The 25283-nt window shown below is 59.3% G+C and overlaps 1 protein-coding gene across 1 annotated transcript in view; it reads right to left on the bottom strand.

The window, feature by feature from the left end:
- KCNQ1 (potassium voltage-gated channel subfamily Q member 1) overlaps nt 1-25283 on the bottom strand; it is a gene marked incomplete at its 5' end in the record, with an annotated part of 184923 nt that overhangs the window by 107776 nt on the left and 51864 nt on the right. The window contains 5 exons of the mRNA XM_004713756.2: nt 64-184; nt 21981-22128; nt 22380-22502; nt 22647-22742; nt 23195-23305. Of these exons, the coding sequence (XP_004713813.1) occupies nt 64-184; nt 21981-22128; nt 22380-22502; nt 22647-22742; nt 23195-23305 (599 nt within the window). The remainder of the gene's footprint in view (nt 1-63; nt 185-21980; nt 22129-22379; nt 22503-22646; nt 22743-23194; nt 23306-25283) is intronic.

The raw sequence follows: 25283 nt of genomic DNA, 5'->3' as shown, positions 1-25283 counted from the left end.
GGCGGGGTTCCAGGTGCCTTTGGCCCCTGGGCCCCCCCCCCGCCTGCCCGCAGGCACACTCACTGTGAGACGTGGGTAATGGGGGTCAGCAGGGTCTCCCCCTCCAGGTCCACATCCTCAGTGAAGCTGTTGGTTCGCATGAAGTGGGCCATGCTCACGTCCAGCAGCGTGGGGCTCTTCCTCACTGTGGGGGCAAAAGGGATGGCCCGTCAGGCCTGTAGGTAGCAGGCTGAGTGGGTGGCCCTCAGCCCAATGCTTGCCTCATGCTTGGGCACCCAACAACACAGCCCCCAAAGTCCCAGGACCTTATGTGCAGGAGCCGGGGTCAAGGCCCTAGCACAGTAGCTAGGCCCAGACTGCTCCCAGCCTAGCCTAGCCCCCTGACTGTCCTTGCTGCTACAGAGTGAACAGACAGGCCTGGGTGCGCACACAGGGACCACTGCACGCAGTGTGGGGTGGGCCCACTGCCCAGCAGACTCCGTCTTGGCAATGGATGTGCACCTGGCCTGAGTCGGGGTAGTTTCAGTCACCTGCTCTAGAGGAAGTACACCCAAAACGACCCTGATGACATATGTGGAGGGGTTGGGGTGGGATGGGCCAGGTGTCTGTGTTTGCAAATCGTAGTACATGCTGAACATTTTTTGACATGTTAGCCACAAAGATGACATTTTAAAGGGCACCTTTTCTTTTTAATGTAAAGCAACACCAAACAATAGCACTTAAAGAACCAAAAAGCAGGCACAAAATGGTCATGGTGCAGCACGTGTGGGGCCTTGGGTCTGCCAGTGATCTTTTGGAAGCCACACCAGTATTGGTGCCGCCAATCTGTTTGGTTCACAAGTTAGGGTCTTTAAGAGCAAAAAGTGACGTTTCTGAGAGTAGGATTCAGCCTTGTGTGGAACACAATACAAAAGGGAAAATACTTAGACTTTAATAAAACTAGAGACCTTTTTTTCCCCTGGGAGAGACTGCAGAATGAAAAAGCCACGCCCCTTGAGAAAGGATTTTGCTACTCACCTAGTGGCCCTTGTATCTGCCCCTGGGCAGCATGGCCAGCCTGGGAAAGCCCAGCCACTGGCATCAAGCCCACGCGACTGGGAGTGACCCTAAGAGAAGGGCAGAATGGCCCCTGGGAGTTTCCAGGATGATGACTCGGCGAAAAGGGAAAGCGCCCCTCTTCCTCCCAAGGAGCGGGTGGTGGTTTTGAACTGAGGGCTTGTGGGTCACAGCCCACTGCGTAACCGCTGTGCCATCAGGGCACCTCGCTGAGGCTTGGTCCCCAGCCATGTGGTCGAGCCGGCCCTCAAACATTGCTGTAAAGGCGTGGTGTGGTGTGGTGTGGTTGGTGTTACCTGTCCAGTGAGCGGACTCTGGGTATATGCTTTCAGCCTTTCTCAAGCTACAAGGAAGAAGGAGAAATTCAAGCATCCGGGCGGAACGGGGAAGGATTCCGGGGACCAAATAGCGAACGGCGCAGGAAGCATCCACAGGAGATGGAAGGGGTGTGCTGTGTCAGTGCACCCCAACGTCGCTGGAGATCAAGGTACGTCCGCTCGTGGGTCTGTGCCCACTTGGCACGTGATCTGAACAACACCACGGCCTCAGGCCCGGAGGAGGGCTCATTGACAGACTGAGCCCCATTGGCCAAAATCTAGGCACCCCTGAAAGTACGTTCCCGTCACCCTCTCCCTTCCCTCCTCTCCTTTACCCACCGAGCCCTGTCTTGGGAACCCTGAGTCCTATGCCAGCAGTCAGCAGTCCCCTCCCACGTATCGACCCAGATGAAATGAGATGAGAGATTAAAAGCCTGTACGTGAGTGTGAATGTGCACAGCCGTTTCACCATAGGCCCAGGACGAGGCCCTGGAGCCTCTGGAGGCCTCCTTCCACAGTCCAGCGGCTGACTGGGCCGTGGCCGCCCCACGGCCTGCTCCGCAATGCAGAAAGTCTGACCCTTGATTTGTGGGGCTCTGTGCACGATTCTCAAGTGCCTTTTGCTAAATGAAGGAAGCCAGATGCCCCACACTTCATGTGAGAGATGATTCCATTTGTGGGACATTCTGGCCACGACGCAAGGACAGGGACAGAAACCAGACTGGTGGTTGCGGGGGAGTGGGGAGCTGAGGGGGTTGCCTACAGAAGGGTTTCACGAGGCAGTGTTTGGAGCTAAGGAATGGCTCTCTCTAAGACACCACGCCGGTGGACACTTCGAAGAGTGAGCTGCACTGAGCACACATTAACAAGGCATCCATCACCTCGACTGTCGAGGATCCCGGGATGGAAAGCAGACCGGGACAAGCAAATGCACCCCCACCCCAAGGATGTGGCAAGAGGGGACCCATTCCCAAACCAGAGCAGCTCACAGCCTCCGCGTCCATCTTGACACTCAGGGACCCCTGGGCAGAGGGGACGAGCCTCTAGGGCTCCCAGCCAGGGCCGTGAGCTTTGCGGAAATGGACCTCCTGCAAGTTGCTTCTGCATGTTTGGAAAACGAAGATCCGGGCGAAGCTTGAGCATTGAGTCCTCATCCTGCCTACCTTCCTCGGCCCCTCGTTAAGGTTTTACAGTTTCCCCGCAGAGGAGGCTCCTTCAGGTCTGCACGCATTGTCTGTGGGAACCTGGAGAAGCCGCTTGGGACGTGCCCGGAAGAGCGCCATCCTGAAGAGCACATGGAGAGCGTGTCCGCCAATTGTCAGTGCTGATGACAGTGGTCACGAAGGCTCTTGGTGCCAGCACAAGGCGGGGCACGTCAGCCACAGGGCAGGAAGGGGCACCCAGAGATGTCCTCCCTCCCACATAGCTATCTGCCTGGGGTAGGGGGTGGACTAGTCAGTGAAGGAAAAAACAAAATCTGAAGAATGTGGCATCAGGACTGGAAGAGGGACATCCATCTTCCAATGTTCAGGAACAGTTGGCCAATCCAGGACAAGAGGAATGCGGTAGGGCGACCCCTGCCTCACACTGTACACCAGAAGGAAAGCCCCTTCTTGGTATCCCAGGGCATGAGAGATAATGATTTAAGAAATCAAAACCCATAGGCTGTCTGTCCTTGGAAGATAGGAGCTGTGTCTCCATGGCTGCTGGGTGAAGCAGGGTAGACGTCCAGAGCCCATGAACCAGCTCCGCATCAGCTGCTCACTGGAAGGTTGGTGGTGCGAGCCCACCCCAGGGACAGAGAGAGGTGGGGCCGCCTGCTTCTTGAAGGCCACACACAGCCGTGGGGACAGTCTCCTGCTGCTGCAGTCAGCGTGGCGGCAAAGGGCTTGGTTTCGCCCACAGATCCGGAGCCCTGGAGCGGCGAACTCCAAGGCCCATCAGACCCGCTCCCCTGTAACGAGTGACACGTCTGGGAGACCGCGTGAGTGGGCGTCCACTCAGCTGCTGTGTGTGTGCTCCCCGTTTTCCTGAAGTGCCCTCTCCTCCTCCAAGCGCCTGGTTTGTCTGCGCTGTGTCGAAGATGTTCTGACCTGGCCTCGGTTCTAGAGTGGAAATGCACAGGCTCCACCGAGAACGGCTCCTCACTGAGCAGGGCAACCCCCCACCCCCGCCCGGACAGTGGGCAGCAGACGTGGAGCCCACCACCCGCAGGAACCCACGTGGGCCGGGCGCCGCTGCGGCCCTGCAACTGGAGAATGTAAATACAGCTCAGGAGCATGCAGCCCCTGGGGGCTGGGGGCCGGCGGCCAGCAGGAAACGGCTCAGACATGACTTAGCTGCACCTGGGAGCCGGGCCCCGAGTGAGGAGTTCTGGCCCCAGGACGGACTTGGAAAGAGCGGACGTGGCTGGAGCGTGGGAGTGGGCCCGGGGTTCAGGCCCGAGATCCCGTCCCCCCTCTGAGTCCTCTCTACATTGCAAAGCTGCCAAGTGGCAGAGCTGAGGTTCCGCTCAGGACTGGGACCCATGGAGGGATGTGGAGCCGAGAGTGGCTGGATGGCGGCAGGGACGGAGCCTCCCACACCCGGTTCCCGCGGAGCAAGGGCTGCCTGCGCCAAGGCAGGCCCACCGAGCAGTAGGGAATTACAGGGGCCTGTCCATCAGCCAGGGTTCTCCGCAAGCTTGTCAGTACCCCAGGGTGCCCAGGTTGGCGCTCGGAAGTGTGCACACCCAGGGAGGAACACAGCGGCTCCAGGTGTGAGAGCCGTGTCCATGGGCGGCCATGAGGCCCACAGCGCCGAGGGCAGAGGCCCTGGGCCGGAGACACACAGTCCCTCCCTGGGCGTGAGTGCCACTTTCCCACGGAGCCCAGCCCGGCTGCTCATACCCGTTCTGGGCAGAACAAGACGATTCTGTTTTCTAGGAAAATGGGAGGGTCAGCGCTGCCTCTGGCATGGTGACCGCCCAGCTGGGGCCACTGGCTGCCAAGGACACCCCCACGCCCACCGCACAGGACCCAAGCCTGGCCGTGCTGCCATGGGGCATGGTCAGCAATTGTGGCCCGGAGACAGGCCGGAAGGAGAGGCTGGTGTTGCTTTGACCCACACCACTGAGTGGTCGCTCCCCTGAATTGGAACAGGAAATGTCCCCTGCACCCGCTACTCACCCCCAGTATCTGGCCTAGATCCAGGAGGCAGACTCCTGCCCTGCAGAGGGTAGTGTCCAAGGCCTCCATCTATGTGGGTCCACTCCTAACCCCTTTTTCCCCCACTCGGCCACCAGCTGTCACTCAGCCGTGGGGACCCCCATCTCACCAACCTCTCTTGTCATCACTGTTACAGGAGGCTCCAGCCCCAGTTTCCGGGGTCCCAGTATGAGCTGCCTCAACATCTCCACCCGGGCTCAGGGTAAGTTCCTCACCGCGACCCTCACTTGGCGCCTTGTCTGCGGAGATCTGTCAGTGCCCTACGTGGGAACCACTGCTAACTCTTGAGAAGTCCCTGAGGTGCCCCTCGGGAAGCCCTGGGCCCCAGGTATTTTGGGGGCCCAGGTGCTGCGACTCTCAGAGGCAGGGCTAATCCGCCATTTTGCTCGTCCCACCCCACCCAGAAATGGCCCCTCTTGGCGGCCTCCCAAAGCCCTGTGGACCTAAGCCTGGGCTGGGCGCCCCCAGGGCTTTGGGCAGCTGTGGCTGAGCTGGGCTTGCCTGCGTGACAGCGCGGCTGTGCCAGCTGCTGTGCCCGGCCCCTGGCGGCCCCGCCACCTGCGTGTCCACGCAGAGCCAAGGACTGGGGGCACGAGACAGGAGTCGGTTCCACAGCAGCTGCCAGGCCTGGAGCGGGACGTGCGCACAGCTGGCACCCAGTTCCGCCCGGAAAACACCTTGCTGAGTGGACACCTGTTGTTTGTGCCAGCCCTGCTAGCCCCCCACCTCTGGGAACCGTTTCCCGACACCGGGACGCTGCCCCTGCTTTCTGACTGCAGGGTCTGCTGGGGCCTGGGCTCAGGCTGCTGGGGGCCCTGTATGTGTCCAAGGGGGCTCCTGTGCTGGTGGGGTCCAGCTGGGGATGCTGGCTGATGGCCACCTGCCCCCCTTCCCAGAACACTGCTGCCCACCCGAAGAGAATGTGGTCCCGGAGGCCAGCTGAGGGGCGTGAGAGCGCTCAGCTCCAGAGGGGGACGGGGCAGGATCCTGGAGCCTAGGGGCTGTTGTGTCAGGAACAGCTGTCCCCACATGCTACAGCCATAACACCCTCTTCCCGCCTAACGCAGCCTTGACTTGGGGTTTCACCATTGGGAGGGCGCAGCATGCCAACCATGCACTCACACTGGGAACTGAGGGGGCAGCCAAAAACCGTGTGACAGGGTGCTGTCTCCGATGGCAGCGCCAAGGCTGCCGAGGCCCCACGGAGAGTCCTACTCCTCTGGAGGCCAACTCTCGGCTGGGACCATGCGAATCCCACCTCCCAGATTCGCAGTGGGGAGACTCCTCCACCCACGATGTTGTACACGCCTCTGTGTTCCACCGCCCCGGAGCATTGTGGACCCCACCCGCACCTGTCTGAGGTCACGTGCACCGCGTCTGTCCTGCAGAAGCAGAGGTGGCTTTGGGTGCCCAAGAAGCTCCCCGAGGCGCTCCCACCCACCCACCCACCCACCCTCATCTTATAACAGGACTTGTGGTCAGTGCTGCAGCGCACGGGGCTGCCCGGGCAGCACAGGCGCCCACTCCACAAGCCCGCAGACCCTGCCCAGGTCTTCAGGACAGACATCGAGGGGGGCTGGCTCCCCACCTCCACCCCACAAAGCAGATCCAGAGACATCTCAGCCAGGCCCCTCCAGGTTGAGCTCACAGGACGCTCCCCAGAAAGCCCTGGGGTGGGAGGAAGTTTCTGGATGAAGACCATCAGAAATCAGCCTGGAATCTCCAGGAGAAATTACAGAGCAAGGGAAAAATGTCTCTCCTCTAATTAAGTGTGATCTCTCCACCTTCCTCACAACACCGCCGTGCCAGCGCCTCACTTCACGAACTAATCAGAGCAGTTAGCACGGGACAGATGTTCTCGGGATGTCTAATGGGGAAATGAGTTACAGGCCTGGTCCCCCACATCCGGCTCCAGGCCCTGGCTACCAGATCCAGACATCTGCTTGAGGCCCCACCCCCAGGCCCCGTGGGTGCAGGCTTGAGAATGCAGGTCCCTTCCCAGGCCACCTCCCAGCCCAGCGGGGCCCCCATGGCCCCTCCAGCAGGAGCCTGGACACAGTCAGAGCCACCCCAGAGCCTTCATGTCAGAATGATTTGAACAGTCGCTGTCAAAAGCCATTATCTCAGCCTGGTGTCCCACCCCTATCCCATGCCTGCAGGCTGGTGGGGGGGGCGGGGGGGGGGGCGGGGGCCCACCCTGCACAGCAGGACCCAAGGCTGTGGCCTCCCCGCCAATGCACACCCCGTGGCTGGGAGAGTGCCCTTGCTTTGGAGGACGGGGCTTGCGATGGGGGGCATGTGCCATGTGGCTGCCCGTTCTGTGCACCGGGCATCAGGTCTAGTTGTCCCCGTGTGGGGACGTATGGGGCCCAGGCTAATTCTTAGGAAATAGCCTTGTTCAGGGCACCGAGTGGCCGTGCCCCGGCCAGTGGTGGGGATTGAGACCTCGCCGCGAGTGCCCGGCACCTGAACAAGCTCCTCCCCCAGGTTCTCACTGCCAGCCAGACCTTGGGCAGGCTGAGCCCCGAGCGCTAGCAGACCCCCAAATCAACACAGCCAAGGCATAGCCACGAAGTTTCCAGAAACTGAATCTTACACAATCGCAAGCCAGGGGTTCCATGTTCACTTCCCACGGCCTTCGGGAACCAAGGCTAGAGAAGGCGTTTTGCGTATGTCAGAAACACGGATCCCGTGGCCTTCCTAAGGAGTTTGTTGAAGGATGACCTTCGTTCAGCTGGGAGATGAGGAGGCCTTTGGAAAAGGGCTGATGGCAACGCTTTTGAACGATTACCACAGACAGCGCCCGAACTTGGAGAGAAGCCTGTGCAGACCGTCGCTCGGACACAGCTGAGAGAGACGGGGGCGCGGGTGTGTAATCATGAAACCCCCCCCCCCAGGAAGCACGAAGTCTTTCCCGCTTTACTTCATGCTTAGAGATGTGTGGACCCTTCCATGTGTCCAGAGGGCTGTGACTTGCCCCGGTCACCAGTCGCTCTGCTTCCGCAGGCGGGTGGTCACACGCAGTGTTTCCATGACGATGTCTCTGCAGTTCTGTCGCCCCAGCGTGGACGATGTCCTTCACCACGGACTCTGGCGTCAGGAAAGAGCACGTTTCGGAAGAACCCTCAGTTTCCACCTCAGGAAACGAGCAAGAGACCCCCGACCCTGCGCCGAGCAGAGCCCGCCAGGCTGGAAAACCAGGGCGCATCGACGTCATCAAAGCCCAGGCCCCTAAAGGAACACGTCCCCCCAGCCAGGGGTGGAAATGCAAGGGCCCTCCCCTCAACAGCCCGGACTGTGCAGTTTGTGACTACACTGCCGGGGGTGATCCTCACAGTGGGGTGCTGCTGTAAGGTCACCGTGGGACAGAACCGAGAGCAAGCTCATACACACCTCGGTGGCACTGGTGGATAGAAAGCCCCAGGAATGGATGGAAGACCAATCGGAAGTTCTCAACACGCTCGATGGAGCACCAGATGGGATGCGAGCACTTGCCCGTGTCGAGAAAGCTGTGCGCCAGGCTCTCACCCCTTCCCACCAGACTCCCTCGGTCTGTGCGCGGAGCCAGTCATCCGAGAAGCTGAGTGAGGAAGAAGGAGCCACCAGCATTGGGGACAGACTTCCTGAGAACCAGGGTCTGCAGAGGACGCGGCCTACTTGCTGAGAGCGAGGCAGAGCTGGAAGCACTTGCTGATGAAGCTCCAGGACCGCGCCTCCCAGGTCGAGGGGCCGGCGGGTGAGCGTGCGTGCCCGACACATGATGGGCGCAGTCTGGATCTCACCCTGCTTGGCCCCACTGAAGTCACAGAACCTAGCTCCCAGTCAGTGAACCAGATCCAAGGGGGCTGAACCCATTCTTAGACAAAGCAAGGCACACGTTCGGACCGTGGTTTTGGTCGTAGGTGGCGAGATGAGACCCCCCAAAGGCACACACAGGAAAGCCGGGCTGGACTTCGTCAACACCGAAAACGTCCGTGAGGAAGCCTCAGCCAGAGAGGGAAAGATGACTGGCGAGGTTGACCACGGGAAGCCAAGCCAAGACCACGTGTGAGCTTCAGTTCAGAATGCCCCAGTTCACACGGGCAAAGGGCCTGAACAGCCCTTTCTCCTCTGGTACCCACATGGCCAACCAAAACAAGCACAGGAAAAGATGGTGCCCACCATGTCACCAAGCCAAAGCCCACAGCCCGCCAGTTGGGTCCAAGTCATGGTGACTTTGATGTCGGGTTCCAGGGCCTGGCAGACTCACGCCATCACGAGGCTCCTGCCCTTGGTTACTGCCAGGAAGGGGCAGATAGGAACCCCGGGTGCGGAGCCCCTCACACCCATTTGACTGGAAAGCAAATGACAGCGACTGCAGCGCAGTCAACTGCACAGCCACCCTCATCCGGGCAGAGCTGCCCTGCCGGCTTCCCACGCTGAGCCCTTTCAAAGGGTGACAGGCTGCCACGTCCTCCCAGCGAGAGGCCCCTCGGCATGAGCTCCGGGCACTTCGCGGTGACACTGATGGCTTCCAGTCTCTGTCGAGTCAAGTCAAGAAGATAAGAAAGTGCTGTTACGGACGAAGACGCTGGAGCACTCACTCGTCTGTTGCCTGTGAGAACGAAAACTGATCCCACCGCTGAAAAATGCTGGTGTTGCTTTAAAAAGTTAAACATAGAATTACCATATGACCCAGAAATTCCATTCCTAAGTCTATACCCCAAAGAAATGTAAACAGTGATCCTAACAGATACGTGTATACTAATGGTCATGGCAACGTTATTCACAGTAGCAAAGAGCCCAAGAAACCCAAGTGTGTAACACACGAGTGCCTGATCAAATCAAGAAAACGTGACTGGACAGACATGAACCGAGCGAGCAAACCTAGCGTCTGCACGCGTGCTGTGTGCGTGGATGCTGTCCCGCAACACAGGGCTGAGCTGAGTGGACTGAGGCACCAGAGGGCAAGTACCGTGTGATCCCACGGGCAGGAATGGTCTAGAATAAACACGGGTGCAGAAACAGGAAGCAGCTCAGTGGTTATCAGGAGCTGGATGGGGAGGCATTTCTTAAAAAAATACACATAAATTAATTTATCGCTCTGTGTATCTATACTCTTAAAAGACCTAGTGGGCTTAATGGTCATAAAAAGGGGAAATAAATGTAGAAGCCAGCAAATGATCTTGGAAGCTGAAAGCGGGTTTGGAGGGCTTAGCTGAGCATGGCATTCCTTTGCGAGTGAGAGTGTGTCCTGACAAGCACACAGCACAGTGCTTACACTGACAGCGTGGGTACCCTGAAGAGGACGCGACCTTCGTCCCCGAGAGGTTACTGGGCAACTACTTTCTCATGTTTCCAATTCATTTATTGGGGTGGGGTGGGGGGTGGTAAACGCTAGTGATTTAACAATGGACACGATGAAGAAGTGCTGCCAACAAGCTAACCCGCCAAACATGGATGGTCTCGACCACTTGGGTGAGATGATGCATTTTCTGAAGAGTGTGATTGCCGTGATAAAACAGGTCATTCGAGACTGGAGAAACCTCATAACCAAAACCGCCCATCAGCCCACACTGGGGCTCGGGCACCGGCTTTGCCAGAGAGGCTCAGTTGTTGTGAGCAGCGTCAGGCTGGGGCGGGAGCAGATGACAAGGCCACATGAGCCGCCAGACGGTCTTGACTACAGCTCCCAAACTCATGGCCGGGAGCACGCCAATGAGAGCAGGCGGCCTGGGAGACGCCGCCACTAGGAACGGGAAGGGGTGAGAAAGACGGGCAGAAAGACCCACGTGGAGCTCGGCAGAGACGGCGATCTTGCTCGAGCGTCGAGTAGCCCGCGCAATGGGGGAAGCGGCTGAACAGGAGTCCGCAGCCGTACGCGTGCAGGTGAAGCTCGGAGTGAGGCGTCGGCCGGTCCTCGGCGTGTTCACTTTGCTCTTCCCCCAGAAGAACCGACGAGGAAAGCTATTGGGATATCACGCGCGCTGTGCAACGATTCCCATGGGGCAGACAGGAGCCTGGTTTTGTAGTGGGCTTGTGCACGCGGCTGGCTGATGACCACTGGGCTTATGGAGGCCAGGTGAGGCTCTCCTCCCAGACAGACAGACAGATGTTGATCCCCGGGGATAAACCTGAGTCGTCCATGTTGTACCATTTCCAGAGGTGGCGAAGTGACAAAGCCAAACTTGCGCTGGAGCCAGCGGGGAAGCAAGCCTCCAGGAATGGACAGTGCCCCAGAACCGTGGCCCAGCCTGAGCCACTCCAAAGAAAAGCACCCCGCCCCGCAGGGAGCTTACGAGAGGAGCCGTGCCCCATCCCATGCTGAAGATCCCATGCGGCGCCTCAGCACGGGTTCCGGAAGCCCAGGCTTCGTGGAGAAGAGCGCTGGCTGCCACTCGCGACCCCACGTGGGTGATCGGGGAACACACTGACTTGTAGATGACCACCAACAGCGGGCTTCGTCCCAGAGAGTGGGCTGTCCAGAACACGGACTTAGTGTCTGGTGATTGTCCCAGCTGCCGTCGGCCGCTCCGGGGTGCAGGCAGCAGCGGCAGAGCCCGGTGGTGTCGTGGGCCGGCGCCAGGGCGGTCGAATGCAGGGGTGTCATCTCTAACCGTGCCTGTTCAAATGTGTGCTGAGCACACAGTCCTGGGAGCGGTGGCATTATGACTGGAGGGGATCCTCATTAACAAGAGACGGGCGCACGTAGGGGGCACCGTTGTGAGCACCTGAAGCACTTCCTGTTTGCTTGGACGTCCGTGGAATCCAGGACAGGTGGATCCAGAGACAGTAACTGGATGGATGACTTATTACGGGGTATGCCGCCCGCGGAGGTTGGGGGGCTGGGGGGCTGATGACAGTGAGCACAGGAGGGGAGACACTCGCTTGCAGGGATCGTACCACTCTTGGTAAGGCTGCACTAGTGTACGGTGTGCGAATTGCATGACAATGAAAAAGTCTAAAATGCAGCACTTTTCTGGTGACGTCAATGGATGGAGAACAGCCCATGGGAAGCGAGCTTTAGGGCCTCCATTGGCGGATGGGGTGCAACTCAAGGTAAGGAAACAGCTGTGAAAACCTAATTCCTGGAACTTGGAATGTACCGAGCATGAGTCTGGGAACACGCTAAGTCATGAAAAATGAACTAGCGGGCACGAAGATCAGTATCTTGGCATTCGTGACTGAATGGACTGGGATAGGCCGTGTGGAATCAGACAGTCATTGTGTACCGTGCCGGCCTGGCAATCTGGAGCGAGAGCGGGGCACTCACTTCCAAAGACCACAGCCGTCAGTGTGGATCACACTCGTGCTCAAGAAGCCCGGAACCCCCATTGGCACACAGACTGTGTCTCAGTGAAGAGTTTTCAAAGTGCAAAGCCTGCCAACCAAATGGGGGAGTGCAGGAGAATGATGGTTAGCAACCGAAGAGCCCCTGTAACAGGGCGTGGCACCCCCAGAAGCAGGGGTGGGGGAGAAGCCAGCCATCCAGGAGAGGGACTGACTGTGCACGCCACCATGTGTCAAGCCCAGTCAGTGACAGCTGAGCACGGCACAGCACCAGCGAGCGTCACTGTGAGTTGGTGCCAACTTGACCCACACTAACACAATCAAGTTCAAGTTGAAGTGAGGAAGATGAAAATAGTATGCCTCCGAGGATGTGTCTGACCCGGCTGTAGCGACCCTCTCATACATAGACTTGGTGCCCACGATAGGTGAGAGGCACTGTGGGACGACATCGGGGCCGTCAGACATGAAGTGAGGAAGTGGGAGACGAGGCTTGCCCTGGCAGCCGGGCAGACGGTGGTCAGGGGTGGTCTAGGATTGCGATGAGATGTTAGGAAAAGCCAAATGGGAGAGCGGGCTCAGTGGTTCCGAGTGGAAAGAGCTGCATGGCGCTCTTGGCTTGTGTTTGAGAACAGACGTGGACCGGTGCAGACAGCCTCGGGGCAAGACAGGCGGCACACAAAGGGCCCACTCTGTGCCTATGGGGAAGTCTAATCAGCCCCCCTCCCTGAGAGTCAGGGTCACTGCCACCAGCCGCAGCCACTCACGAGGAAACCAGAGGCACTCCACCAGCCCCGCCAGTTTGAACTTGGTCAAATACGCGCTCACGTCCTGTGGGCCTAAAAGTAGACAAACACTGATAAAAGATAACTCCTCGTAAAATCCAGCCCTGGCGACAGACACTGAGCTGGACATTGCATGAGAAGTTCTCACGCCCGAGGACTGCGTGGCAAGGAGGTTTGGTCGGCAGCACCCGTGACGAGGGACAGGGACTGGATGGTTTCTAGAGCACAGCGGTGACGCGAGCAAACGGTCACTAACGAGAACAGGAAGGAAAGAGCGCACGTCAGTGGCTTAAGTGACGGGAAGGCATGACGTGGAAATCAGAACCGAACAAACGCTGCAGAGGACAAGGTGAGAGGGCAGAGTGTCATGAGACATGCGCAGAGGCTGGAGTGCAAACAGCTGGAGGGAAGGGCTGCCGACTGGCACAGGGAGAAATGCCAGGTTTGAGGGGCAGCACCGCAGAGTTCCCTGGACAAAATCCTGTGCAGGAAGCATCCTGGGAAGAAGGAAGGGATTAAGTCACTCAGTCAAGAAGAACCGGGCTACAGTCAGCCATTTCAAAAGGTGGTGCTGCTGGTATTGAAGGAACAGTCCAGGGCCCTCTGAAGCAGTTGGTGGGGGGTGGGGGGGATTCAGGACCCTAGAGTCAATGTGATTCCAGTGGAAATGGTGGAGCAAGCTGGGAGACGTCCCTGTTTGTGCCGCTCCAAGGAAATACAAGCCAACACACTGCAGAGATTCACCCTTACTGTCACACAAGTAGGGCGTTGCTGACGGCCCTGAAGGGTGGATTCACCAGAGCTGTCTTCAGGGCAGTGCCAGGAGCTGCGAATGACGCCCAGCGCTGATGGCAGACAGACTGGCTGGAGCCAGGGTACCAGCAACGCGGTCGCCGGACTTGGGCACATGCAAAGGGGTTTCCTTCGGGATGCTGGACGACGGTGCCAGACCACTTCATCTTGCTCACGCAGACGAGGGTGGGTTAGGAGGGAGTCGTTGAGGTGGAACAAGGGGATTCCGCCTGGCTGGAAATCAGGCAGGAGGGACCCCCAAGGGTGTAGGTATCCGTTCACCAGACGGAATCTGCAGAGCAGCTGGCTGCGTGGAGAAGAACATGACCCCGGCTTGGGGGAGGATGACCCCCCCATTCCACCCCGAGAACGCATCCGTCCTCACTGCTGGCCCGTCAAGGACACGGCCGCTGCCAACGGCTTACTCTTGGCCGGACCAGTGTGTGCTCACGGCAGCAGCAGTCACGAAAACCAAAGGGCACGTTGTCCTGTCCCACCCGCTGCCACAGTGTAAGGGGAGAAGCCGACAGGTCCCTTCGAAGACTGCCGTGGGTCCCTAGTGTGTGCAAATGGTAACACGTCTCAGAGTGAGCCAGAAGCATACAGACCAGACAGTGTGACGGCTTTAGGCTCGCACTTAACCGCAGCCCTCATCTAAAACACTGAGTTCTCATGCCAGCACGCTGCTCGGGACTTGCCCCGACGCAGGCATCTTTGGAGTTACGGTTATGGGCAAACTGGTGACAGAATCCAGTGGCTCGCGGCTGTCACAAAAAGCAGCTTTAAAGGCTGGTCTCAAGATGGGGTCAACCTGTCATTGGTAAAGTCCAAGTCGGAAGGGACGGCAGCAGAGCTCAACCACTGGACACCTGGTGTGCAGAAGGCTACGGGATGACAGTGGAAACCCCAAATCCCTTGGCAGGGTCCCCACGTAGATTAAGTCTCCAGAGCCCCCTCTGACCATAGTTGGGTGCGGGAAGAGCAAGGGAGCAAGGCTGTTGTGGTTGCAGGGCAACAACTTCCTCATTTAATATCTCCCCTTCGACAATGCCTCAAGTTGCTCCGCATCTCCGTTGTCTGCTTCCTTCTCCAGGGAGGCCTCCCTCTGGTTGGCTGGGTCATTGTTTGTTTGTTCTTGTTTTTGCACTGCGTGATTTTGTGTACGTGAAATGCAGGGCAGGTAAACCGGTCCAGGCAGAGCCTGATTACTAATCACCCAGGAGCCTGGCCAGGGGTGGGGTGGGGTAGGGTGGGGTGGGGTGGGCTGGGGGGCTGGGGAGCCAGCAAAGAGCGCTAGAAAAGCGAATGTTATGAAAGGGATTCGCAATGACTGAGCGTTTTTCTCACACAGTTGCCCTGGTGACGTGAATGGATGGACAACAGCCCGTGGGAGGGAGCTTTGGGGCCTCCATTGGCGGATGGGGTGCAGCTCAAGGTAAGGAAACAGCTGTGAAAACCTAATTCCTGGAACTTGGAATGTACCGAGCATGAGTCTGGGAACACGGTGTCATGAAAAATGAACTAGCAGGCACGAAGATCCGTATCTTGGCTGAATGGCCTGGGATAGACCGTGCGGAATCAGACGGTCATTGTGTACCGCCGGCCTGACACATCTGGAGGGGGGGCCTGACACATCTGGAGGGGGAGCGGGCACTCGCTTCCAAAGCTCTGTGATAGGGCTATGAGTCCCTTAGTCAACACACTAGAACTCACACCTGCTCCGACCACCGAGGAGTGGTGGAGACACTGAGGCGCGGGCTGAGCGCCACCCGGTAGTAACCGCAGCATCCGAGGAACAGGCCAGTTCCAGGCAGTGCGCCCCGGCCCGGAGCCTGCTCTGAAGGGGAAGCGAGCCCCTTGCAGGCTGTGCTCTCAACGGACAAGATGGTCAGACAGACGGCAGAGGAGATAGGGTGGCTGTTTCGGCATTCAGTTACTGGGGCTTATCTCTGGCCAACTCAGTTCTGAAGGAATTCCTCCATGCCACTGACTCGCAAGGGGTTTGTTTGGGGGTGGGGGCGCAAAAACCCCATGTGACTATCCATCCAGAGAAGGGTTGGAAACGCTAAGGTGGATGATGCACACACGGTGCTCACAGTGAGTCGTCCTGTGAGTACCCCGGGGGACAGCCGAGCTCCTCAGCAGGGTGCCACGCCTGCCATCTCACAGGAGTGGACCGCCTACATGCCCCTGCTTCCTTGGTTGCTTTAGACCATTGGCCTTCAGTTAGACAGCTGGCACTGCACTCCGGGTGGCCCCAGCCCTTCTGAAGGTGCCCAGTGTCCATTCCCCAGCACCGTGGTTTATAGGTTCGGACATATCTCCCAACCCGCCTTGGCGGGAACAAAGCCCCCGCCGATGCGTCGGTCGAGTGGTCCTCACCTGGGCTAACCCCAGGAAGTGTTGGCCACCACTGACTGACGCATCGCTGGTGGTCCTAGCTTGCAGAGAGGGAATGAGTGCCGGCTGGCATCAGTTGGGTACGGGTCTGGGGCACTACTTCACTTGCTGTGGGCAGAGGGTAGGGTGTTGCCACGACACTGACTTGCCTGGTCCCCAGTGGGACCCTGGGATGGGGACCTGCTCCCTGCAGTGGATGTTGCTGGAGTAGCAATACCGGGAAGGCCGGTTCAGAAGGCCCTGGGGCAAGGCAGCCTTGGGGACACGTGGCCCGGTGGCTTGACCTGGGACTGGTAACATACCTATTCCTGGAATGTGTCCTGGAGTATCCTGCGTGTCAGGTCACAGGCTCCGGATTGTTTTGGAGAATGGGTCAGCTCGTGAAGCTGCACCAAACCCCTTCAGAAGGGACCAGGCCTGTGTGCGCCCAGCAGACAGCATGAGCTTGTAAGATGCTGTCAGAGGACAGCATGGTCCCAACAGCCTCAGGGAATTCCCCGCATGTTGTTGATGGCCCTGAGTGGGGGCTGTGTGGACCCTCGTCACCCCTGCCTGGGAACCGTGGGGCTTTGGGGGCTTCCGTGCACAAGTGGACCCCCAAGGCGGGCCTGCCTTCGCTCAGCAACACACACCTGTGCTGGCAGACAGCTGGTGTTCGCCCAAGATAGCCTTGCTGGGAATCCACCCAGAGCTCTGACAGGGAACCTGGGAATTCTACTCCTGCCCTTTGACCGCATTACTGAGGGAGGAGCGCGTGACCCCGGAGGGCGTGCATGATGACCCTGTGTGCTTGGAAGCCACAGTCACCCCCCGTGGTCATCATGTGTGTGTCCTTCAGTGGCCCCGACGGCACAGTGGGTTGGTAAAGTGTCAGCGGTTTGAACTCACCAGCTGCTCCGAATGAGGGAGAAAGGCAGTCTGCCCGCCTGCCTCCTGGGTCACTGCCTACGGGGACTGACTGGATAGGGCACGGGGTCTGGTTTTTGCCATTGTGTGGCTGTTCCGGTGCACATGGAAGACAAAGCAGAGAATAGATTCTGTTTCATAGGTAAGGGTGGGGGTCGTGAGGGGCAGGGAACCACGCCAACGTCAGGCAGAGATGGCATCAGTGATGCTGCATGCCTGTAAGATCTTTGTGTGGCTGCTATTGAGAAGTGGAATTTGGGGAGCATACAGGCCAGAAGCCCTGGTGTATGTGTGTGTAACTGGGCCAGGTGCTGGGCACAGCAGTATGTTCTAACTCATTTACAGAAGCACTCCCAGGAGAAGGGGCATGCCTGTGTCCCTGTGGCACGGATGGGTACACTGAGGCACAGGTAGCTTGGTAGCTTGGCCCAGGTCACACGGGCAGGCAGGAGCCAGTGGCAGAGCTGGGCTATGGGCTGTGCTCACCCAGAGCAGCAGGTCGCAGGGGGGCACAGCAAGCCCTGTGCTGTGCCCCGTGTAGATTTGGCAGACAGGCGTCATTGGAGGGACGACAGAGCAGGTCCAAAGGGCACACAAGTCACCGGGGCGGATCAACTCCATGTGTCTGTGAACTCCCTGAGGCCACCTCCTCACCCATCTCAGGCGTGTCCCTGTCACTTGTGTCCACAGTGTAGTTGCATGTGTGTAAGCAAGACCGTGTTCTACAGGCCTCATGGCCAGTCCTTCTTGGGCCCATGGGAAGATCACAAACAACAGTCTTGGTTTTTATGCTTGGAACAAAGGATATCTTCATTAAAAAAAAAAAAAAGACCACATTCTCTCCCTATAATAAGCCTGTAAAATGAGAAATAAGAAAAAGGTATTTACTGATGAAAGAGTAAGCGCAGTTTCTCTCTAGTCGGTTAGAACAGAGGAAATAAGCCACGCTGACTCTGGGCCTTCCAGAGGCAGCAGAACAGACAGCCTCCCTAAAAGAGGCCACAGCTAAAGCCACCCTGAGAGGGAAATTTATAGCCCTGAAGGTGCCTTTAGAAGAAGGACTTCAAATAAATGCACCGAGTCTTCTTATTTAATTGGTTCTGATTAAGTAACTTCTTAAGGAAAAAGACAAATTAAATTAGCCATGAAGAGAGAATTAATAAATATAAGTCAAAGTTAATGAATAGAAAATAAAAGTAGCCTGAAGATGGTCATTTAAGACAACTTGTAATAAAAATAAAATAGATACTATCCCTCATGATCTTGATTAAAGGGGGGGAGCAAATATTTTAAAAACTCGGGCCAGAAGGAGGGTGATATTTGCAGGAGAACGTGGAACAGTGAAAGGATAATTAGTGGCTGTGAGCGGCAGCAGAATTGAAACCGAGACTCAAAGGAACCAGCAGTAAACAAGGGAGCTTCCCCGAGACAGACGCAGTCAAGTGCTCAGAACAAACTACCCATGAGAGATGAGACTGGGATTAGAGACTGCCTGTGAAGCCTGCACCAGGCCTGATGGATTTACAGCCCCCAGCTCTGCTTTGCCATGAAAGAAAAGATGTTCTTCAAAGGGATCCAGGAGGTGGGAGCAGGCCCCCAGCTCTCCCCTTCTGTAAACATTCTTTGCTCCTGCAAGCCTGCCTGCATGGAGGCGGCCACCATTCCTGGGACCTGATGGCAGGAGTGCCCCTGGTCAGCACCAGCGAGGTGGCTCACCAGCCCGAATGGCGCCATTAGAACTCGGCACAGGGCCTGCCGACGCCTTTTTGCTGTGGAAGACACAGTCCAGCTGCTGAAGCTCGTATCCTAGCGAGAGCGAGCCCCCTGCCCCACTCCCGGGGGTGCTGTGTGGGCCTGTGTAGCACACGCTCCTGTGATTTGGGTTGAAATGGCCTTCGCCATCTCCAGAGAGCCTGTGCCCCTTGACCCGCTAAGGACAGGGCTGAGCCGCCCCCGTCCCCCCCGCAGCATGGCGACTGAGGCTCAGCATGTATTTCCGCGTTTTCAAGAGCCTCTGGCATTCTGTGACGCGATAGGCAGCTTTAAAAATACATATTCCTTATCTCCTATCTCCGCAATAGGGCCGCGTGCACATGCTTGCCATTCCCGCGGTGTTTTATGAGATGCACTCCTTCCCCCCTGGGGTGGCTGTGGCTGGGGCATTTCTGTTTTTGGCCATGGAACATTTTTGTCATCCCTGCCCCTGGGAAAGGGCTGTGCTGGTGTCTAATGGACTCGGAATTCGATGCCTGTCTGCAGGGCCCAGTGGGATAAGCTCGGACTTACCCAGCCAACTCAGCTGACAGGCTGCTGCCCACCACCAAGCTAGCAGCTGGCCCTTTCTGCCCCCTCCTCCCTCCACCGGCACCCTAGCCTCCATCCCGACCGGGGCCTGACGCATGTGTTGGGGGTCTCTGGCTTCTTCAGACAGCCTTTATTAGAGACTCCCCGGATTCCAGCCGGGAGGCAGTCCTTGGGACTTTCCCTGACCAGCCCTGAAGAAGCTGGGTGCTTAGGGAGAGACGGACACCCGGGGTCCTTGGGGGCAAGCAGCCTCCTCTGCCCTTACGTGTTGCTAGGAGTCAGGGTGGATGTGCTGCCAGTAGGCAGCCCTCGGGGGTGAGTGTCTGTTGCGTACACCAACATTTAAAAACTGTCCCCAGGTGGGCGGTCACTGGAGCTGTCCCATTTGGGTGCCATTCAGAATAAAGCACTGTCAACATCCACATAGGTTGGTTTTGCCTGAGCCCCTGCCTCTCCTGCGAGGTGGCAGGGCTGGACCTTCAGCCATGGACACACCGCTTCCCACCGGGGCCATGCCAAAGTGGCTGTTGGCAGTGGGGAGCAGCCAGTGTCTGTCAAATCATGGTACATTTCTGTGTTTCTAAACAGTGGCCTCTCCATGCTGGGACTCCACCCACAGGGGAAACCCACTCCAGCCGCCTCCAGCCACGAGGGAACAGCCCGTTCCTGCACAGCGGTGCCGCGGGAGCGGGGCAGTGGCAGCCCCGGGTGGTTTGGTTGCTGGCCATCGGGTGGTTTGGTTGCTGGCCATCGGCCATCTGTCGCAGTGCGGTTGTGTTGGAAGAGCCCTCACAGGTGGGGGCTCAGCGCGTGGTGTTGTCATTGGTACTGAGAGGTGCTGCCTCTGTATTCTGAGTCTCCGCTTTGTCTACCCTTTCGACACCCGTTTTCCTCCCCGATCCAGGGGGGCTGGGGGGCTGGCGTTGAGCCCTCTGGCCCCAGGCCCCGGTGCGTCACTCTGCAGGTTAGTGTTGTAGGCGATACCCTTTTTGTCTTAGGCTTCTCTCTGGTGGCAGGTGGACACTGGATCTCTCCCAGGTTAGGAAGACCCTTCTACCGCTTGCATCTTGGGGGCGGGCGGGGTACATTGTCCACAGGAGGAGTGGGTCTTCATTTCCACACACACCTGTGCCCTGACTTGCTGACGTCTTCCAAGACGTCTAAACAGGAGAGCTTAAGGGCAACTTTGCCTCGCTGGCCGCCTGACCCCTCACGCCCTGCCCCAGGCTGCTGTGTCTTCTGCCTTTGGCTCTGCTCGCTCTGAGGAGATGTCCTCTGTCAGTTTTAGTGTTCTCGTAAGTCAGCTTCTGAATTCTACCCCCACTTAAAACGAAAACCCAGGAAAGTCAGCTCAGGCATGTGCGTGCCTCAGCGCGAGGCGGGCACACATCCATCCTAGCAGCTGCCGCCTCGCAGGCTGGGGGAGCGGGGGCGGTTCCTCCTTCCTTTTGTGGATTCCATGAGCTGCTTCACGATGATGGGGGGCACCCCAAACTTTGGAGACGGGAGAGGGACCATCTTTTCACTGGGCAAGACTTGGGGCTGCGCTGCCCCAGCTGGAAAGCATGGTTGTGGCTGGAGGACAGGGGGGCTTCCAGTGGTCACCCTGCAGGGCCGGAGGAGGAGATGGTGCTGGGAGCCAGTGTTCACGTAGCTCCCTAGGTAGCTTGGAGGAGGGGGGGGCGGGACCATAGCCTGCCCGCCCAGTCCTCTGTGCCACCTCCGCACACCTTCACCTGCTGTGTGCCAGCCAGGAGGAGGGCAGGGGAATAGGCTGGGAAAGGCAGGAGCAACTGGGCGGGTAACCAAGAGCCTGCGAGGGAAGCTTCTCCTGCAGGAACTCAGCTTGCCATCGGCTGTCTGCCCCTCCCTCCTTCCCTCGCTCCTGCACCCTACACAGCTCCTCTGCAGTCCACATCTCGGGTCCCCATGTGCGCATGGCTGCCAGAGGGCTGGGCACGAGAGGCAACCCGACACGTTCCCAGGTGCCATCAGAGCAATGCCACGAGGCTCTGGCACGATCAGGTGTAATCCGTGAATAGGAAAGGTGGGATCTGGTGGCACGCATTTACCTTCCGCACTTGAGCAGAGCCCTCGGGTTAACAACACGGCGCTCAGGTCGAGTCGGCCCAACCCACAGCAGCCGAGCACAGCACAAACCCGCCTGGTCCTCGCAGTCCCCACAACCGCCACTCCTGTGCCGGAGCCCGTGGGTGCAGCTACAGCGCCACTCCGCCTCATGGAGGGCCTTCCCTTTTACTGCTGCCCCAAACACGATGCCCTCGGGTTCCTGGGGAAGATGACACCCTGCAAGTCTTGGTGGGATGAATACAGCCCACTACCTGACACCCAGCCGGGAAACAAACACTGGAGTCAGGGAAGGGTTCCGGCCTCACAGAGGGAGAGAGCACCGGCTAGAAGGACAGTCCAGCCAAGAGAGAGGAGCTGGGAGTCGCAGGTCCACGTACTGTTCCCAGAAAATCAGCCCATTTCTAACTGCCACCCGCCCCCCTACCCCACCCCTGTCACCCTGCCAGAAGGCAGGCACAGCAGGGACTGTTTCTCCACACACCGGAGAGTCCCTGAGAGCCACTGAGTCCCAGGCTTCAGGGTGACGGGGTGACGGGGAAACCTGCCCAGGCCGAACACAGACAGGCACACGGACGGGCGTACTCCGAGCCAGGGTGGGGTGTTTGGTTTGTTGTTGAAGAGAAAGCCCAGAGCCCGGGCAGCGACGCAGGACCCGGCGGGGCAGGATGGCACAGAGCAGTGTGGTGGGCTGCTGGCAGTGAAGGGCACCCAAGATTAAGGCCCCTGGGAGCCCAGCAAGCTCGGGATTGGCACTGGGCACCGGGTGAGAAGTGTCGGGGGCAGCCCCTCGGGATGCCGCTGAGATGCCAGTATGGGAGGGGGGCCCTCCGGGGAACCAAGGGACTTTGGCCGCTCACCGCTGGGGTCGAAGCCATCCAGGGCGCTGTGGTCAGGCCTGCGCTCCTCGCAGGCTGCGTCGCAGGTGATCTGTGGGATGCACAGCGTCTTGTCGCCCCCCGGGCTCAGCCCGTCCTCACGCTCCAGCTTGGACTTCTTCTTCTTCACCTGGAACGGTTGGCAGTTTGGGCCCTGAGCCGCCCGCCAGCCCTCTGCCCTCCCTGGTTTCGGGGGGTGGGGGGTGGGGAGGGGGAGCAGACAGCTCACTGGACAACAGGCGGGGCAGAGGGGAAGGAGGACACCCTTCGGAAGCCCAGGCAGGGAAGGGAAAGCCCAAGGTCCCCTCGCCACTGTGACCTGGGAACCTGGCCCTCACTCAGACAGCCCGACCTGCCCCGTCCCTGGTGAGCGGCACGAACCATGACGGACTTCTTGGGCTTGGGGCTGGGGGACAGCACGGCGTGGCCGCGGGCAGGCCTGCGCACGTAGATCTTCCACGTGGAGGAGTCGGGGTTCTCGGCCGCGTAACATCTCCATGCCGTCTGGGGTGGGCAGAGGGGCCTTAGTGCTGCGTCCGCACCAGGCAGAGCTGCCACTGGGTGAGGAGTGGGAGCCCGGGGCCACAGGCTCTACATCCCACTGCCCCCCTGGCCGCCGTCCCCAGGCTGCAGTGGGCGGAGGCGCACCTGAATGAGGGAGGCAGCCGCTGGGATCTGCCGGTTGAAGTGCTTTTGCCTCTGTTTCTGCTGGACCTTGAGGGCGAAGCCGGAGCCGAGGATACCCTGGGGGGAGGGGGGGGAGGGCACTTGTTTCGGCCTGCTGTCCACCCTGCCAGGGGCTGGCCACTCTGACCTTTGCCCAGGGCTGCTGGGAACCCAGCCCACCCAGGCCAGACTGGGCCTGGGGGTTAGGGGTGGGGAAGCCAGGTCGCATGTGGAACATCCATACTGAGCCACACACACTACACTCATGGACATGGGTGCCATGGATGTGCATGTGGCAGACGCAGACACGTGTGTGACACGTGCAGGACACGGACTCCCACAACTCCCGAGGTGCATGTACATTCGGCGCGCCTGTGCACACACACTCAGGAACCAGGAGATGTAAAACCTCCTGGCTGGGGTGGGTGTGGCAGGCACGTGCAGAGAGCTCCTCCGATCCCTGGATCTCAGGACCCCATCTGGGGTCACCCACGGGCAAGGGGCGTGCTGGGTGGGACGCCCATACCTACCGCAGGCAGCGCGAAGAAGGAGATGGCAAAGACGGAGAAGCAGGAGGCGATGGTTTTTCCGATCCATGTCTGGGGTACCTTGTCCCCATAGCCAATGGTGGTGACCGTGACCTGCAGGGGAGGGGCCAGAGGCTGAGGGAGGCTTGCCAGAGACAGGCATCCGCAGGGGTCTAGGGGCAGGAGGGCCCTTGTCTGCACCCCAGACCCTCCGGTCCATGTGCGGCCCACTCCAGCAGGGTGGCCCTTGGGGGTGGATGGTAGAGCCAGGCCGCCTGCCTCGGGGCTGTTCTGGGCTCTACAGGGGGCCATCCTGAGGGCAGCGCTAAGACCACCAGCATCGCCACGCGCACTGGAGCAGAGACGGGATGACACCCCACTTCCTGCCACCGCCACCAGGACACCAGATGTCAACCAGCTTCTGAGAACAAGGCGCAGGACGCCATGGGCCACACCACCCACGGTGCCGCATGCCGGGGAGGCTGGGGAGGCTGGGGAGGCTGGCGTCACTCGAGTCCAGCCACCGTGGCCCTTCCAGCTTCCCTGGGTGCACAGTCAGCATGTCCTGTGTCGCCTCCTGTCACCTGCTGCCCAGGGGAGAGGGCCACCAATTGGCAGGCGCAGGGCCCTTAGGGGTCCTGGGAACTCTTGCCCCAATCTGCCCCTTGTTCTCTTCTGCTGAGAGGGGGTGGGATGGACAAGGCGACAGAGCCGGAGAGCAGGGCTGGCGTAGGCCCAGGAGTGACCACAGGGGGGTGGGGTGGTGAAGGGGAGGGACCACTGCCTTGGACCCGACCCACGGATCCACCTCATCCACCTGCCAGCCTGTCTCAAAGCTGGGGTCTGCCAGGCACCGAGGACGGGCCACCCAGGGGGGGCACGGCACATGCCAATACCCACTGCAGCAGATGAGGCCCCACATCAGGCCGTGCGTGGTGGCTCCCAGACTCCACCTCTTATCTGCAGGCTGACCTCCCCTGCGCGGCCTGGGTCACAACTGTGGACTGCAGGGTGCATGGGGGCCCGGGGCGGTGCCACTTTAAAGGGGGAGCAAGTCCCAGGCCGCAACCTCTCAGTCCAGAGAGCTTAGTGTACTGGGGGTGGGGCGCTGGCTCACTCACATCTCAGGATCCCGCTTGCCTGGCCAGCCTGGGTCAACTGGGCAGGTTGGACGCTGTACTGGGTGCTGACCACAGGGAGGGTCAGCTCTGACTCACCCTAAGTGCGAAGGTATGACTTCCCCACCCGAATGTCACCCCACCCCCTTCGCTCCTTGCAGACTGGAGGTCAGGCTCACCCTTGTGTCCCTCGGGCGGGCTAGTCCTGGGCCCGCCCTAGCTGTCCAGGCATGAGGAAGAGAGTTCTCAGGAGCCGCTAGGGGCTGGGCCTTGCCTCGGGTGCTGCGTGGCTTTGCTCATGAGACAGTTGACCTTTATGTGACCTCAGCTCCTCCCTCAGCTCTGGTCCCCCCACCCCCCCAGGAGGAGCTCAAGTGGAGGCCCGGGTCCTCGGGCCTTCCCCACTCCTCGCTCAGGTGGGGCCCAGCCCGTAAGCCCTAGGCACCCATCCTCTTCGGAGACGCCTGACAGCAGGACTCCTGGGTCCTGAGTGTGCCTGCCCTCAGCACTGGGGAGCGGGGGCCCCTGGGAGGCTACTTCCTCTTGAGAAGGGGTCTCTGGAGAGGAGTAATCTAGAGCTGCTGTCTACCCCAAGGGGGTGATTGACTACAGGGATGGGTGTCTGGCCACATGGCACCAAGCTCTACCAGGGTGGGGGTGGGGGAGGTGGCGTGGGGGGCACAGGGCAGGCGGTGTTCAAAGCCCCTGTGCCCATCCTGAGCAGTGTTTTAAGGGAAGGGCATTTCTTACTGCCTTCCTGGGGAGGGGAAGTGGCTCACACAGGCTCCCGGAGACCAGCAAGGCTTCCCATCTGACCCAGTTGCCACCTGCCACCCGCAGCACCAAGGACCCCGTCACCCCACCCACTCACTGCAGCGCCCCTAGAATGACAGGGAGCACGCTTGAGCCCCAGGCACACATTCCCCCACAGCGGGCTGGAACAGTGGCCATAGGGGTGATGGCGGGGCGGGGGG

This window comes from Echinops telfairi, unplaced genomic scaffold (assembly GCF_000313985.2).
Source record: "Echinops telfairi isolate 266 unplaced genomic scaffold, ASM31398v2 ScPeMD7_7417;HRSCAF=8455, whole genome shotgun sequence".
Lineage (NCBI taxonomy): Eukaryota > Metazoa > Chordata > Mammalia > Afrosoricida > Tenrecidae > Echinops > Echinops telfairi.
The sequence above is the reverse complement of the archived record's forward strand: the minus strand, read 5'-3'. Positions and strand labels throughout refer to the sequence as shown.